This window comes from Amblyomma maculatum, chromosome 1 (assembly GCF_055883805.1).
Source record: "Amblyomma maculatum isolate TAMU_Amacu chromosome 1, ASM5588380v1, whole genome shotgun sequence".
Taxonomy (NCBI): domain Eukaryota; kingdom Metazoa; phylum Arthropoda; class Arachnida; order Ixodida; family Ixodidae; genus Amblyomma; species Amblyomma maculatum.
The window spans coordinates 17031378-17047372 of NC_139344.1; the positions used below are offsets into that span (position 1 = coordinate 17031378).

Below are 15995 nucleotides of genomic sequence, written 5' to 3' on the forward strand. Positions count from 1 at the left end.
ATTATTGTGGTACCACAAACTAAAACCAAAGCTTATCACTCTTTCCGAGAACTACGTATAGCAGAATGGAATGGTCTATTGCAAGAAATTCCTAACCTGTTTTCAGTTGAATCATTTGTATCTGCCATGAAATCTTTGTATGATGTGCGCTATTATTTGTGTCACCAGTTCCTTTGCTTTATACACATTCTGCACTGTTGTGCTCCTCTTGTTTATGTTTACTTTATTGTGGTCTAGCTGCCACTCACTCACACTTATTCTAGTTTATTTCGTTAAATCGTGCAAATTGTTTTTCATATACTCACTCCTGCCTGGACTGTTAGGAGGCAGTTGGCAGTATCCAGTAAATAAAAATAATAAATAAAGTAACTGCCCATAGAGGTGGCTCAGTGGTTAGGGACTACTGAACCCAAGGACATGTGTTCAATCCCAGCTGCCAGGGCTGCATACTGATGGAAGTGAAAAGCAATGCACCTATGTACTGTACAATGTCATTGCACGTTTAGAACCCTAGGTGGTCAAAATTTCCGGAGCCTTCCTCTGTAGACTCCTCATCGCTTAAGTCGCTTTTGGATGCTAAACCTGTAAAACTATCTACTAATGTAACTGAATACTCTTTTGCTAACCAGTAACTGCTGTAAGCTAAAATAATAAAACCAGAAACAAAGCAGCACATCTCCATTTATTCCTGCTGAAAAAAAAAAAATTGCGGAGGTTTACTCCTACTTAAACCTGGCTTTAATGAGCAAAAGCACCCGCCATGGTAGCTCAGTGATTGAGACGCTCAGCTACTAAACCCGAGTACCGGGTTCAAACCAGATATGTTTCAATATGCTCTGATGGTTGTTTTTTTAGTGTGAAAGCACCGGGCACAGACTAGCTAAATCACATCCAAAATTACTTAGTCCTAGATTTCCCTTGCAAGGCCTTGAAGGTCATTCGGTGACACTCAGCGAACTTGGGAATTCCGCTCTGAAGTATCCATAGAGGTTTAACCCTTTCACTGCCACTTCTGAGATAACTCATGAAATCTACATGCACATCACCCGCTGCACCCGAGTACACGCTTGTTACTTTGCTATATCACCTCCCGTCACTGCTGGTACTTGTCCTGTACAAACAGTGCTTAAAGTCTGGCTCCATTGGAGAGGGTTCTGTGGTTTGAGCAATGGTAGAAAGGGAAATAAAGAGGAGGAGAGGAAGTGGTTGGTGGCCTGCCTTGCACATCATCTTATACAGATTTAAAGGGAAAAATCATATTCATTCTCCTCGAGTTTTAGAAAATATGTTAATGGCTTCTTATTAAAACTTACCGAGATATTGCCGAAACAACAAAGAGGGAATGTTCCGACAATCTCTGACAAAAGAAAAAGGTGGCAGTCTGCTTCGTATTCATGCAGTCCTTATATAATATTAGAGTGTAGAGGGGTCTCAGACTCCTTTTAAATGACAAATGTCTAGGGGGGGTCTGAGACCCCCCCTAGACCCCCCTGACTTTAAGCCCTGTATGAATGTTGCATTGTCTAAGGAGAGGCTCCATAAATGTATAGATTGTGTAGTGTAAATTTTAAACAGCAGATAGTTCGGATGTTTCTAGATCTACAACATCATTACCATAATCACAATGCCATTTAGTTGCCATCTCAGCAGCGCAGCCATGGCGAGTCAGCGTGCCAAGTGTGTCAACGCTTTGACGGACAAAGGAATTAAGGAACTTTTGATGAATTCCGACTCAGATGAGAGTTACAAAGGTAAAGCAGCTCAGCTAAATCGCTTTTCAAGCGAAGACAGCAAGGAACAGCCCCTGCCACCTAAGAATGCGAGGAACAAGATGAAACCCGACAAGCAAAATAAAAAATGTTTACATGTTGTACAGACCATAGTACTGTCTAGCATAAAATTTACACTGAACTAACATGCAAAAACAGAGCCCAGGCAACATACAAAAAAAATAATAAAAGGCAAGAAGTGACCTGCAGTCAGAAAAAAAAAAAACTCCGCACTGAAAGGGTTAAGGAGAAGACACGGTGGAGCCTCGTGAAGAAAATATCCCTATCCCTGCTCAGAGGCCTAAGAAAACAAAGTGGGGCCTTGTGAAGTGCTCAAATTATTCGCCGACAGCCGGCGAACTTGGGAGTTGCAACCTTGAGAATACAGCTCCCACCCTAAAAAGTTTAAAACTCAAGCATGAGAGCACGAAAGTCAGCTTGTTCACTTCACAAATGAATCCCCTATAAAGGTTCCTACAAAGGTTGCACATTCAAGCCCCCTAGATCCTTCAACCAAATGCTTTTATAAGGTTTATACAAATAAAGTCTACACCATGCAGTGAAACAGATCAAAAGGGCATGTTGTGGAGCCAGTTGGCTCAGCATGGTACAGACGTTAGTGCAAAAGTTTGGACAATGCCTCATGTCTCTTCTATGTCTTTGTCCATGTTTTTGCGCAAACATCTTCTATACAACAAACCAAGAGATCTTTGTCAGATGAAACAGAATATTTTTTCACTTGTCACATTTCTGAGACTCCAACTGAAAGCAAAAAAGGTAGACGATAAACCTACTAACATGATGCAACTTGAAAACTTCCCAGACAAGAAAAACAAACAACTGAGCTAGCTGAACCCTTCCACTGCAGCACTGAGCAGCCAAGCAAGTTCATGAGCAAGCTGAGAACAAATTTATCACTTCAGTAACGATCCCACAAAGCAAAAGCCAATGCTATGTATTTTTTAACTTTAATTACTAACGATCCTTTATTGATGCAACAACTCCTCTTTTTCACTTGTTTCAACACGTAGCACCAATGTTTGGCAAGAGTAAGATAATTGTTGGCCCCAATGGCAGATCCTGTAAAGCAATCACTCCATCACCTCACCCCATTTCCTACTGTCCTATACTGTCTTGACTCATTCCCCTCTCCAACCTCCTAGTTTAGGCATATGGGCATGCTGGGGGCAAAAAGCCAAATGGCATCCTTAGCACATCAACAAATTAAGCATGTTTTTAGCTACAAGCCTCAAAGTAAGCAAATAAAGAATGCACACCTCTGCTCTTCACACGACTATCAGCACAAAAGAAACAGCCTCTTCAGAGTAAAGGTCTGGATCTTGCTATGACTAATCACAAGTCGTTCTTCTCTCAAGCAGCATATGAGACTATTGCTTTACTCGTGTGCAATACTACAGATACCCAACAATGAAAAGCCAGCAAAAATAACACTGTGTTCCAACGGACTACTAAACATAGCATACATGTTAGGTCAACATTTTAAGCAAGCCTAGGTGAGAGAGTCAATGGCATCTTGCACACTTCTGAGCATGAGACAGCCGGCATGTGATGTCAAAATGAATGTGCTGCCACTGCTGCATGGCACTAGAAAACAGAGAGTATATTTTAAAACTGAGAATAGGCCCCTCATGTTTGCTTGCACCCACAAGCGATCAAGCAGAAAACATTCAAATTTTTAGGACATTCTTTTTTTCTTTTCAGTTAGTACTAAGCAGCTACATATCAGAGAGGCTAGCCAGTGTGTTGTACTGTCACCCCATATTCGAAATTCTCATTGCGTTTAATCACTTCAGATGCCTTTCAAAGTAAATGCCCCATGACATCATTATCCCTGCTGCAAGTAACCATCACATAGAAATCCCACAGCGGTGAAAACCTCCTCACATTCAAATATGCCTCGCCGGAGTGGTGCAGTGGTTAGAGAGCTCGACTACTGCGCCCAAGGATGCGGAATTGAATCCCGACCTCGGTGGCTGCTTTTTGGTGGAGGCGAAAAGCTAGGCACCTGCGTGCTGCGCGATGTCAGTGCACGTCAAAGAACCTCTAAATTTCCGTAGCCCCCCCACTACGGTGTCTCTCAGATTGAGTCGGTTTGGGACGTTGAACCCCATAAACCAAACAAAACCAAATATTCATATACAAACAATACACCATAACATTTCTTCTGGAAGTGTTGAGCCTCAGTTCCCCATACTGCTTATCGAGAAAGTAAGCAAAACCACGAAATAAACAGAACAAGACACAGATGCTAAACTGCACTTCACACATTTTTTTTCTCCCAACATCTAACTCGCAGCACGGTGAAGATGCTCTCCAACTACCTAAAACATCTTGCTAGAAAAGACTGAATGCTAAACAAAATCATAAACTACTGCTATCACCTGTTAGCGATTGAAAGTATGTTAAAACGACACTCCCAGAATTTGGTCATAAAGACAGAGCCCACTAGTTAAAACAAAAGCTATACAAAACGCGCACTTCTGCCAGGTCATAACAACCTGAAAACACTACTATAATCCAAACAAACACGGCCCGCTATGGCTAACTGGCTTTCGCGTTCCATGCCCCAAATCGCGGAATGAAATTACGGCCGCCGACCAGGTTTCAATGCAGGCGAAATGCAAAATTTGTGCACGTTAAAGAACCGCACGTGGTCGCACTTTATCGGGGCACAGCCAACTATAGCAGGAAGTCTTACTTCTGATCGAGTCACAAAAATAACAAAACTACCAATTAGGCGGCTCACACGAGACAACGGTGTGAAGCGTTTCTACTGCGCGAGCATGAGCCGTACCCACTGTTCTTTGCCGTAATCAATGGGAAAGGACAGCACTGGGTAGGATGAGAAATGAGGACAAGGGGGATAAGCTCCACAGAGCTTAAGCGTCTCTGTGACATAGCCACTGGACTGTATTTGCATATGTTCCCTCACACACCAACAAATGCACGCCGCTCCTATGCTCCATCATCGAAGCATCACAGAACAGCCTACTCTCTCTACACTGCTAATTAATACAAGCTCCGTTCTGTGCACAATTAACAGCGATATTGTTCGCAGAAAAACAGATCACAGTCTCAAAAGTGCCGCTAGTGGATTTCCACGTGCCTTTGTTGACGTCTTGCAACAAAACGGCAGACAGCAAAGTCCACTCGCAATCTCTCGAAGGCTTCCCTGTTTTGGGAAGGCCATCGTATATAAGATAGCAAAGTGACGCAACTCTCTCTGCAAAATCGTTACGCTTAGACATTGTATCTGCTAAAATCGGTGCCACAGTTCCCTTGCCTTGTCAGTTGGAAGGAAGGATGCACTAGGTGCGCACAGAAGCATTTAAGCTACCGAGCATCGAGCATTCACTGCATCAACTGGTAACTGGATGGATGATGGATGGATGATAGTGGTTCTGCCCTTTGTATCGCACGGCAACTTGCGCCGCCTAGTCAAAAAAATTAAAAGAAATATATTTATTTCTTACCTATTTTTAGCTTCTAATTCGCCCGTATCTGCCCCCCTCCCTTTTTTTCTTCTCTTTATTCTCTTGACTTTATCCACCAATCGTCTAACCTCTCTTTTGTTACCAAAACGCGTTCCTACATTGACCTTGTTCCTCATCCATTCGTCCATCTTCCCCAGCAAATCCCAGCGCTCTCTCCAGATCTGCCGCTTTTCCCGCGGGAAGGGCAGGACGAAGTTTTTGGCACCTTAGAACAACATGTTCCGTTGTTTCCGCCTCAGTTCCGCACGCCGCGCATAATATATCTACTTCCTAAAATTTTTTCCTGTACGTTTTTGTTCTGAGGGCCCCTGTCCTAGCCTCAAACAGTAATGAGCTCCCTCGTGAGTTGTCGAATAAACTTTCTTTCTTTATATCCTGTTTTCGAGTTCTATACATACCCAATGCTGATTTTCCGTGCATTCTTTCCTCCCACATTTTCCTTTCTGCCTCCTTTACCTGCTTTTCAATGCTGCTGTTTTGCTGCGGTGCATCTCCCAACTCTAGGTACTTAAATCTGAGCTTTCGGGTTCTGTTAGTCCATTTCGTATTCAGGCTTTTCATGAAGAGGTGCTTGTACATTTTTCGTGCCCACCTTGATTCCTCCATTTCGGTTAGTCTCTGATCATATTTTAGTTTGCTAATTGTCTCTCTAACCTCAAATGATGCCCAGCCCATACCTCCCTGGACTCCTTCATTAGGTGTGTTGCCATGTGCTCCCAATGCCAATCTGCCTAGCTTTCTCTGTCTGATTTCAAGGCCTGACTGTACTTCTGATTTCATGCACAGGACTGCATTTACAAAAGTGAGTCCTTGTACCATAACACCCTTCCATACCCTCTAACAACCTCATACCTGTTATAATTCTAGAGGGCGCTGTGTTTCATGATATCCGAACTCCTTTTCCCTGTGTCTATCGTAATTCTTTCACGCTTTTCTAGGTAATTTTTCTAACAACCTCATACCTGTTATAATTCCAGAGGGCCCTGTGTTTCATGATATCCGAACTCCTTTTCCTTTTGTCTATCGTAATTCTTTCATGCTTTTCTAGGTAATTTTTTCCTTCATTGATCCATATGCCCAGGTATTTATAGCTCTCCACATGTTCAACCTTGGCGCCTTGTATTTCCAGCACATCCCCCCTTTCATCATTATTGTCGCTGCTAAATTGCAGACCCAGCTTTTCGCCCTCTTCTCCACAGATCCCAGACGGCCACTGACGTCCGACGGACAACCGAACTCGGCCGCAACTCGGCGGCCGATCTCGGACGTCCGCCGGAATTCCGGCGTACGTACGAAAGCGGATGGTCGAATCCGTTCGCCCAGCGGACAGCCGCCGTACGTCCGCCACTGGATTTGCTTTTACACAGCTATGATATAGTTTGTAGTCGTCGTGCTCGTCTGAACTGCGTATAAATCAGTAATGCCGTCAAGTCTGCAATATATGATGCCAGAGCGAATCGATGCGATAGAAAGCGTTTCCATTAAACAGTTTTTTTTTATTTTCCGCATGTTTCATCGTTGAATTCTTCCATCAAAAATTTTTGGTTAAAAGTTAAATGACCATTAAACATTTTTCTATCATGATGCTTCGGTGAAATTTTAATCAGTGGCTGAATAGACGCAGCAAGCAGCAAGCTCAAAAAGAACGAAACCGAGCCTATCCTCAAAAAAATCTGAAATGAGCCAATCCAATCCACCTGACAAGTTGAAGCTTAGTCATGGAAGATGGCTTCACGTTTCCGTGTTCTGCATTTTCTGCGCAGTTACAAATACCTACGGCTGTAATGCACTGCTAGCATTGTTTTTGCTGTGGCTTGGTGCGGCTGGCACACTTTGTTCACCCGCCGATCCCAAAGTAAGTATTTCACCGAACTTTTGTTTCTTTAGTGGAACTTTTCGATGCACCGATAGAGGTGAGCTTTTGGGTAAGGAAACAGCTCTGTACAGCTGCCGAACGGTCGAGTGTTTTAGGCGAGACTGACAGGATGGCTCCGCGCCGACTAACTAAAGTGCAGCCTCAAGTCTGAGGGCCATCTTTCTCGGCATTACTGGACGCTGCGCCAGTAAGCCGCGCAACTTCTCTGTCTCTGATAAAGGAGTGCCTGCCCGAGCTTTAAAGGAGTTAATTTGTTAACCATGCGCAACGTGCTGAGTTGTAAAAACTATACGAGAAAAGTTTTGCACTCCTCGAGCCTATCGTGCGACATGCCTACACTTGTGAAAACGTCGCGTTTTTTTTTTTTTTTTTTATGGACAGCCGCTGATCTTTCTCTCTCGAGCTTTACGGCAACTACAGTTTCTAGAAGGAACGGCTGTAGCTACTAAATAACTAAAGGTTTAGTACTCTCCTTCAGCTTTGACAAACCGGGACAGCACCTTGCGCATGTTGGTTATGCATGTGGGACCGAACCGCGCAGAACAACCGGACAAGGAGATGAGAGAAAAAAAAAAGTCAGCACTTGTCTTTTTCTTGACCCGTTGTTCTGCGCTGTTCTGGCACGAATTTGACATACCGCCGCCGCGATACAGTTGGGCTGTGAGCTCTGGTACCTGCAACGCCTTCTTTTATGCAAAACAGGCATACTGGGAGGCCATGCAAGCCGCGGGCTCAAAAAAAAAAAAAAAAAAAAAAAAAAAAAAAAAAAAAAAAAAAAAAAAAAAACGAGCTGAGCAAAAGTGAGATGAAAACAAAATTGTTGTTGCTTTGTCCTTACAGATATTCAAAGGCTCCTCAGAACTTCACTGCATTATTGACAGCGAGATAATGCCAAAGCTACACTAGAGCCATGCAGCACCTTATAGTGCATGATACTGAGCTTATGTCTCGCACTGAAAGCTCTTACCATGTTCTTAGATTATCATATTAAAGTAGCTTTAAACCCATGCTTGTTAATACAGTGATAGCCATAAATTGAATCTAGGGCATCATGCTCACATACAAGGCTTCTGATAACCGCTGGTCACATGATGTGGGCTATAGCAGAAACCTGTACCTGGTCATCTTACAAGCATTTGTGCAATTGATGCTTTTAATGTGTTGTAAAAGTTTTTGTGTTCTGTTTCTGTATGGGAATGCTTTCCTTATTAAAGGCTAACATTTGGCTTGCTACAGCAAAACCTCTACCTAGTCATCCTAAAAACAGCACCGCAGTTGGTGCTTTTAGTGTGTTGTAAAAGTATTTGTGTTCTGCTTCTGTATGGCAATGCTTTTTTCGCTGAAGACTAGCATGAGGCTTCCAAAAATTTTTCAGATGCCATTTGCTGTTGCCGATTTCGTAGGCCAACAGGAAGCAGAATTTTGAACGTGGAAAACTGTCATCCACGGGGGAAAAACAGCAACATCCCTTTGCATTCTCATTTCTTTGGTATGGCTAAAAGTGAGTATTGTATCATTATCGATATTATTAATATTGAATCATGATTGTCAGTGTTGAAGTTGTTTGAGCGTGATGATTTTAAACACACAGGACATCCCTTCAACATTAAGGTTTTAGCTTGTTTACATGTAGGATGTAGAACTGGTTTCAACAAACTTTATGCAGCAAATTCTTTTTACATTGTCCACCATGTTACTTTTTGTCATTGTCCATTGAAGTAAATAACCAGTATTTTAAGTTTACACAGCCGTCCACTCTTAGCTTGAATGGGAATGTGTGGCATGCAGTTTGCAAAATAGCAATGCATCCGTCACAGCCATGCATCAAGGCTAAGTGGCTTGTGCGTAGAGGGACCAGCCGCTCCAGCTTCACGTCATCTGCCTCTTTGCTCCGGTGTGCAGACGTGCATTGAGGCAAAGTGGTTTATGTGTAGAGAAACCAGGAGCTTCTTTGTCACATCTGGCTGTTTGTTACGGTGTGCAGATGCGCATCGAGGCAAAATGGCTGATGTGTAGAGGGACCAGGAGCTGCTGCTTAACGTCCTTCGCCTCTTTACTACAGTGCACAGCCGTGCATTGATGCTAAGTGGCTTGTGCATGGAGGGCCCAGGAGCTGCAGGTTCACGTCTGCCTCTTCGCTCAGGTACGCAGGTGCGTATTGAGGCAAGATGGCTTATGCATAGAGGGACCAGGAGCTGCTGTGTGGCGTAGTCTGTATATTTGCTATGGTGCGTATCGAAGTACAATGGGGGGGCTCATGTGTAAAGGTACCATGAGCTGCTGCGTCATGTCGTCTGCCTCTTTACTATGGTGCGCAAGCATGCATCAAGGCAAAGTGGCTTATGCATAGAAGGACCAGGAGCTGTTGCTTCACATCTGCTATGATGCGCTGCTGCGTATTGTGGGTGGTGGTGGAAAAAATTGCCATGAGATACAAATACAGGAGGTTACTCACTAGCTGACCCTGAGGGGGCCTGTCCTGACAAAAACAAGGGGTCCCTAGTTTGGGACCCCAGTGGTGGTGGAGGGACTAGAGGCTGGTACTTCACGCTGTCTGCCTCTTCGCTACGGTGTGCAGCTGCGATGGATGCAGTGGCATCTCAAAACGTGCATGCCACGCACTCGCATGTTCAGCCTGAGTGGACGACTGTGTACCTGCTATAGCTTTGTTATTCATAGAATAAACCTAGGCCAAGTTGGATAAATTATAGCTCACCTCATATGTGGTCAGAAAAGAAAAGCCACTCCAGAAAATCTGATGCATTTACTGTCATAGGATTCTTATTCATATACATGCTACTGACAAGTCAGATTCTTCACCCTCAGAAATGCCAGAAAAATAATCAAGGGTGCGTCTGTAATAGTCTAGCTTGCTCTTTCTCTGCAGACTTGAGTCAGATGTGTGTTCCATTGCTGTGGGTGGGACAAGTGTGAATCTTTGATTTTAAGCTTGCAACAAGTATGTTATTGTAGTTTAAAGGCAAAACGGTACTAATAATCGTAGCTCCCTGTGGCCTTTATCCCCTTTTAATAGTGTTGCTAGACACTGAATTTTTAGTTTACTCTGCACTGTTTCTGTCTAGTTAATGTGTGGAGATGTACAGCCTCGTCCACTTCTAGCTATAACACGCTCACTGCCTTCAAAACGAGGTTGCGTTCGAACCGGCCACACAATAAAGCTAAGTGGCAGGCCATGTGAAGCAGCACATCCGGGTCCCTGTGTGTGTGCATCGATTTGCATCGATATGTGGCTGTTTCGTACGTAATGTTGTTTGAAAGCAGTGTCTGTGCTATAGCTAGAAGTGGACGACCCTGTACATATATTTATATGACTTGGAGTTGTCGACTTTGCACTTAGAAACATTGTAGCGTTATCTGATGTGTTGCTTTCATTTCTTTAATGATTTCTGTAAGGGATCGGTGGGTATGCTAGGCACCATTATTAGTCTGCTCTTTTTGGGTCACCTGTTCAATGCCCAGCTGCGGCCGTCTCCCACTTGCCCTCGGACAGGAGGCAGAGAGACTCGCACAGAGAGGCAGCTACAGCAGCTACAGTGCTTAACGGAAACGTAGGCAGAGAGGGAAAGAAGTCCCCTCTTCCGAGGACTTTGCTGTCGCACTCGAAGACGCGGGGACAGGCAGTTTGTTCTCGTTGCTGTGTCATGTAGGGGGCTCATTTTTATTTAAGGAGCTTTACGAACAGTATACAACTAAGGGGTCCTTAGTACTAAGCGTACTAAGGGGTCCTTAGTACTCTGACTGGACCCATCACCCGGAGGCAGCACAGCTTTGAAACGAGCACCTCTTTCGGAAGAACTGCTTATCGTTCAAAGAAAAAACACTGTCAGGTTGAAGCGTGTAAGGCCCTCTTCCTTGTTGGGGAGCCCATAAAAGTGACAATTATTCAGTGCAGGCGCGCTGAGTGGGGTCTCGTTGAGGATTCCAACCCTGGATGTCAACAATGGTGGGAGATGGCGGCGTTGAAAAAGGGCAAGTGTGTAACAGTGACGGTATGATGCGGAGCGGGAGGATGTGGGTTGGCTCTTCTGATGTGGTCCGCAATGGTGCTGACTCGGACGCCAATAATTGCAATAATTGCCCTGTAAAAGGAGCCGCCAAGGATGCAAGCTTTGGGCAATGGTTGCGCACGTGGGACACCGTTTTGATGGGTTCTAATTTTTTTATCTTTTTCTTTTTCCTAGGGGAGAGAGTTTGGCACGTGACCTAGTGAGCCAATCATTTCGAGGTCCATTCTCTAAATTCCGTTTGTTGTGAAATGAATTTGTTGTCCCTTTTGCATTGCTTGTATTAGGGAGAGGATGAAGAACTTATGAAAGTGGAAAGACATGCCAAAATGTTTGTTAGCCAGTCATGTGTGAGTTCGTTGTCATTGGGGATGAGAAATGTGGGCGGAGTCCCGAAGTTAATGAAACGGCCCCGCGGCCTGGAGAACTCGTTCTGAGCTAGATTTTGATCTCTTTCCTCTTTGGCATAGATCATGGTCATTGTTTCACCTGTTGTAAATACGTACATTCATGTATAAAATTTTCAGTTCATCTTCCTCTCCGTGTGCAAGTTGTTGTGGCCAGATGCAGTAAATTCACTATTTTCATTTCTATATAACGTGCCTTTCTGAAGATGGTGAGCTCTTTTGTCCAATCCTGTAAGAAAGCAGCAAAGCGCTCCCAAATCTTCCACAAAACTGTGTGATATCTTTAATACTAACTGCGGCTTGGTGTCACTCAAAACATGTAGTTGAGGTAGATTTCTTCCCCCCCCCCCCCCCCCCCTCTTTTTGTTCGTTCAAATGAGGACCAGCGGACACTTAACTCTTGCTTTTGTAATGCCCTAGGCCCCGCCTTAAGGCAGTACTCCAATGTCAATACCATTTTTATAGCTATGGCTGTCCAACAGCACTAATGTCTTTTATACACTTCTTTTACTAATCTCTTACCCAAGTGGTGGCTTATACTGCGGGGGCGAAAGTCTCTGGACAGTATGTCTGGAGATTTTGGACTAGAATCGCGATGTAAACGAATTGTGACCTTATTTCTCTTGCACACATGAAAGAACTAACGTTCAACTTTCACATCGACAAGTATGGTTAGAGTTTCCTGGTCGATGTGAAAGTTATGTGCTTTGATTACAGTTTGTGTAGTCCACACACTTTTGTCCCCGATATTACATAGGGGCAAAAGTTATGTGCTTTGATTGCAGTTTGTGTAGTCCACACACTTGTCCCCGATATTACATAGGGGCAAATTAGGTGCCTTTACAGGGGCAGTTTCTTTGGTGCCCACTACCTTCCCCATAAAAAAGCTACAGTGTTTCTTGTGAACAGCTGGCTGCATTTATAAATACCATTATTTTTTTGTAATTTGTTGTGCGTAGTTGAGAAATCCATAACATACATGCACAGCTGGTTGCCAGAATTATGCAACCATATTTCAGTAACTAACATCCATGCTGCATGCTGCCGGTAATACATCAGGAGCTTGTGGTTGTCAGCTTTTTGTTTTGTGTAACTATAAGCCTTGCTATTGTAATGTCACATATAGCGCTGTGGGTAAACAAATAACTTTACTTTTAACTCTTGTAGAAGCATGAACACTGCGCAATCACTGCGGCGGGCTATGCTTCCACATTGGGCTTTAGCCACATGTCAAATGTCTATCTTTATTCTGCTGCAGCAGCTTGCATGTTATCAGATAAGTTACTTCGTCGCAGCTGCTCTAAGGAGACGCTTTCTAGACGCTTGTAGCCTAGATGTTGATGTCGATATACCCCCGACACGCCCAGGGAATGTCTTCGGTAGAGGGTACATGGAAACCAGCGAAATGTGCAGTTTACAGAACAAAAAGGTAACAATTTTAAATGATGTTATTATTGATCACTTCTTTTCAGAGCAGGAACAATGACTTTAGAAATCTGCCTGTTAAACCGCTCAAAATGCAGGTTTCTGCCGCCAATGCGTACCTGTGTAATATTGCAATGCTCTGGCTGTGCTTTATGTTCATATACAGCATCCTTTATGCTTAGTTTCTCTGCATGTGCACTCCATGTCTTGGGCACTGCTGAGGGCGCATAGCAGCAAGCATAACATGCCATGTTTGGTCAGAGTGGCATGTTCAAAGAGACGACATAAAAACATAAAAATACTGAATGCCAGGTTCTGGTCAAACTATGTTTGTATCTTTTGTTATTCTGCATGGGTTTTGCTGCAGTTATATGACCCTTCTATATAGTATGTGACAGTTCTGAATGGAGATGCATGCGTACAGTGCCATCTGGAAAAAGCAATTGAGAGAAACTGGCAGTTGCCCTTGGAGATGTGTAATCAAAGTTCAGCACAGATAACTTGAATTTCATTTTCCCTTCTATTGCAGGAGGAGCCCAGCCTGCTCTTTCCATCTTAGGCCTGAAAGACCAGCAACAACTGATCGAGCAAATGCACAGGATAGTAACTGCTCCTGGAATCCCGGCCTGCGGAGGCCGCCCACAGAGAACTTGATCATCTCCTCGCTAATTCCGAAATATTAGGTTTCAATAAATACCTTTTCCTTCACCACCTCCCCAAGGGAAAAGCTGTCACAGCCAAGGATAATTAAAAAAAATTATTCAAGTAGATTCTTAATACTCCAGTTGGCCTGCATTTTACCATGCCATTCCTTAACATCGATATTTTTTTAGTGTAGACTATTTATGCATGCAGTTTTGCAATAACGCCAAAAAAAAATGCTTTTTTTTACAACCTCGCATGCTGGTATGCCTATGCACTTAGCATGTTTTCAGGAATGGTGCATTTGTGTAAAGCTCAGCTAGCATATGTGCCTCTTTGATAGAAGTTTTAATTGCACACTACTGTTCAGTGCTTTGTGTGTGAAAGTAAAGCAGACAACAGGAAACTTGAACCTGTTGCATATTCTGTTGTCTGCTTTACTCTCACGACAAAGGCATTGAGCACTAGTATGTGACTGAAATTTCCATGGCACATGCTTGCTGAGCTTTACACGAATGTTATTGGCAAGTTTTTACACCAATAGCGGGCCCTGCAAGCATGTTCCGGGAAACGTCCGAATGTCCGTCTCCGGCTGCCCGTCGGACGTCCGTGGGACGCGATCCGGATCCACGAACGATAGTCCGACGGACGTCCGCTGTACGTATATCGAACATAACCGGACTTCCGTCGGATGTCCGAAGGTCCGAAAACGGACGTCCGTCGGTCGACCGTCGGACGTCTATGGCCGTCTGGGATCTTAAGCAGCTCCTGCAACCCATCCCTGTTATCTGCCAGCAGTACAATGTCATCCGCGTACATCAATCCTGGTAGAACTTGTGTTACTTTCTGTCCTCCCTGCATATAGCTTGCATCGAATCCCATATTACTTTCCTCCAAGCGCCTTTCCATTTGGCTCATGTATATCATCAAAAGCAGCGGTGACAGTGGGCACCCTTGCCTAAGCCCCCTTTTTATTTTTGCTGGTTTTGTTGTTTCCGTCTCCCATACTATCACTGCCTCATTATCTGCATACACTTCTTGTATGAACTGAACCAGGTTTTTATTCAGGCCATATTCCTTCAACTGGTCCCACAGTTTTTTCTGATCTACACTGTCATATGCCCCTTTAATATCTAAAAACGCTATCCATAATGGTCTCTGACTTGCTGCTGCTGTTTCTATACACTGGGTAACCACAAATAAATTATCCTCTAGTCTTCTGTCCTTGCGAAAACCATTTTGTAGTTCTCCGAGGATATTCCCTCCTTCTGCCCATTCCTCCATTATTACTTTTACTAACTGACCAAAAAAAAAAAAAAGTCAAGTTGCCAACATTGACCCGATACGCCGATACGATACGCCGCTATAATTCCCAACGTAGATTCCAATCCAAAAAACTTGAGATGTGAAAGAACTACAAGCACAGTTATAGTGTTTCAATTCAACATCAGTTTAATTATCTTATAAATTGCAAACTCGTGAGAAATTTGTGCGACCCGAGGCAGAAGTAGCACCATGGTAAGCACCATCGGCATCGTGATCGATCAGCTGCTGGTTGAAGGAATATGGCCTGAATAAAAACCTGGTTCAGTTCATACAAGAAGTGTATGCAGATAATGAGGCAGTGATAGTATGGGAGACGGAAACAACAAAACCAGCAAAAATAAAAAGGGGGCTTAGGCAAGGGTGCCCACTGTCACCGCTGCTTTTCATGATATACATGAGCCAAATGGAAAGGCGCCTGGAGGAAAGTAATATGGGATTCGAAGCAAGCTATATGCAGGGAGGACAGAAAGTAACACAAGTTCTACCAGGAATGATGTACGCGGATGACATTTTACTGCTGGCAGATAAGAGGGATGGGTTGCAGGAGCTGCTTAAGATCTGTGGAGAAGAGGGCGAAAAGCTGGGACTGCAATTTAGCAGCGAAAAATCAGGAATAATGGTATTTAATGATGAAAGGGGGGACGTGCTGGAAATACAAGGCACCAAGGTTGAACATGTGGAGAGCTATAAATACCTGGGCATATGGATCAACGAAGGAAAAAATTACCTAGAAAAGCATGAAAGAATTACGATAGACAAAGGGAAAAGGAGTTCCGATATTATGAAACACAGGGCCCTCTGGAATTATAACAGGTATGAGGTTGTTAGAGGGGTATGGAAGGGTGTTATGGTACCAGGACTCACTTTTGGAAATGCAGTCCTGTGCATGAAATCAGAAGTACAGTCAGGCCTTGAAATCAGACAGAGAAAGGTAGGTAGATTGGCATTGGGAGCACATGGCAACACGGGAGATATGGGCTGGGCATCATTTGAGGTTAGAGAGGCAATTA

General features: G+C 43.9%; 1 protein-coding gene and 1 long non-coding RNA gene across 4 annotated transcripts in view; one reads left to right on the plus strand and one right to left on the minus strand.

Moving 5' to 3' along the window:
- The window catches only part of Adat1 (Adenosine deaminase, tRNA-specific 1), a 61553-nt gene that overhangs the window by 32936 nt on the left and 12622 nt on the right, over nt 1-15995 (minus strand). For 2 of the 3 annotated variants that reach the window (XM_084587803.1, XM_084587801.1), the window contains exon 1: nt 4897-5155. The exons of the other annotated variant lie outside the window; for it this stretch is intronic. In XM_084587803.1, the coding sequence (XP_084443929.1) occupies nt 4897-5038 (142 nt within the window). In that variant the 5' untranslated portion in view covers nt 5039-5155. Of the gene's footprint in view, nt 1-4896; nt 5156-15995 lie in introns of those variants that run through there. 3 annotated transcript variants of the gene reach the window in all.
- Nucleotides 6951-14863, plus strand: LOC146201844 (uncharacterized). The gene is made up of 3 exons (XR_014703595.1): nt 6951-7139; nt 8536-8661; nt 13547-14863. It is a non-coding gene; the product is annotated as an uncharacterized LOC146201844 (long non-coding RNA).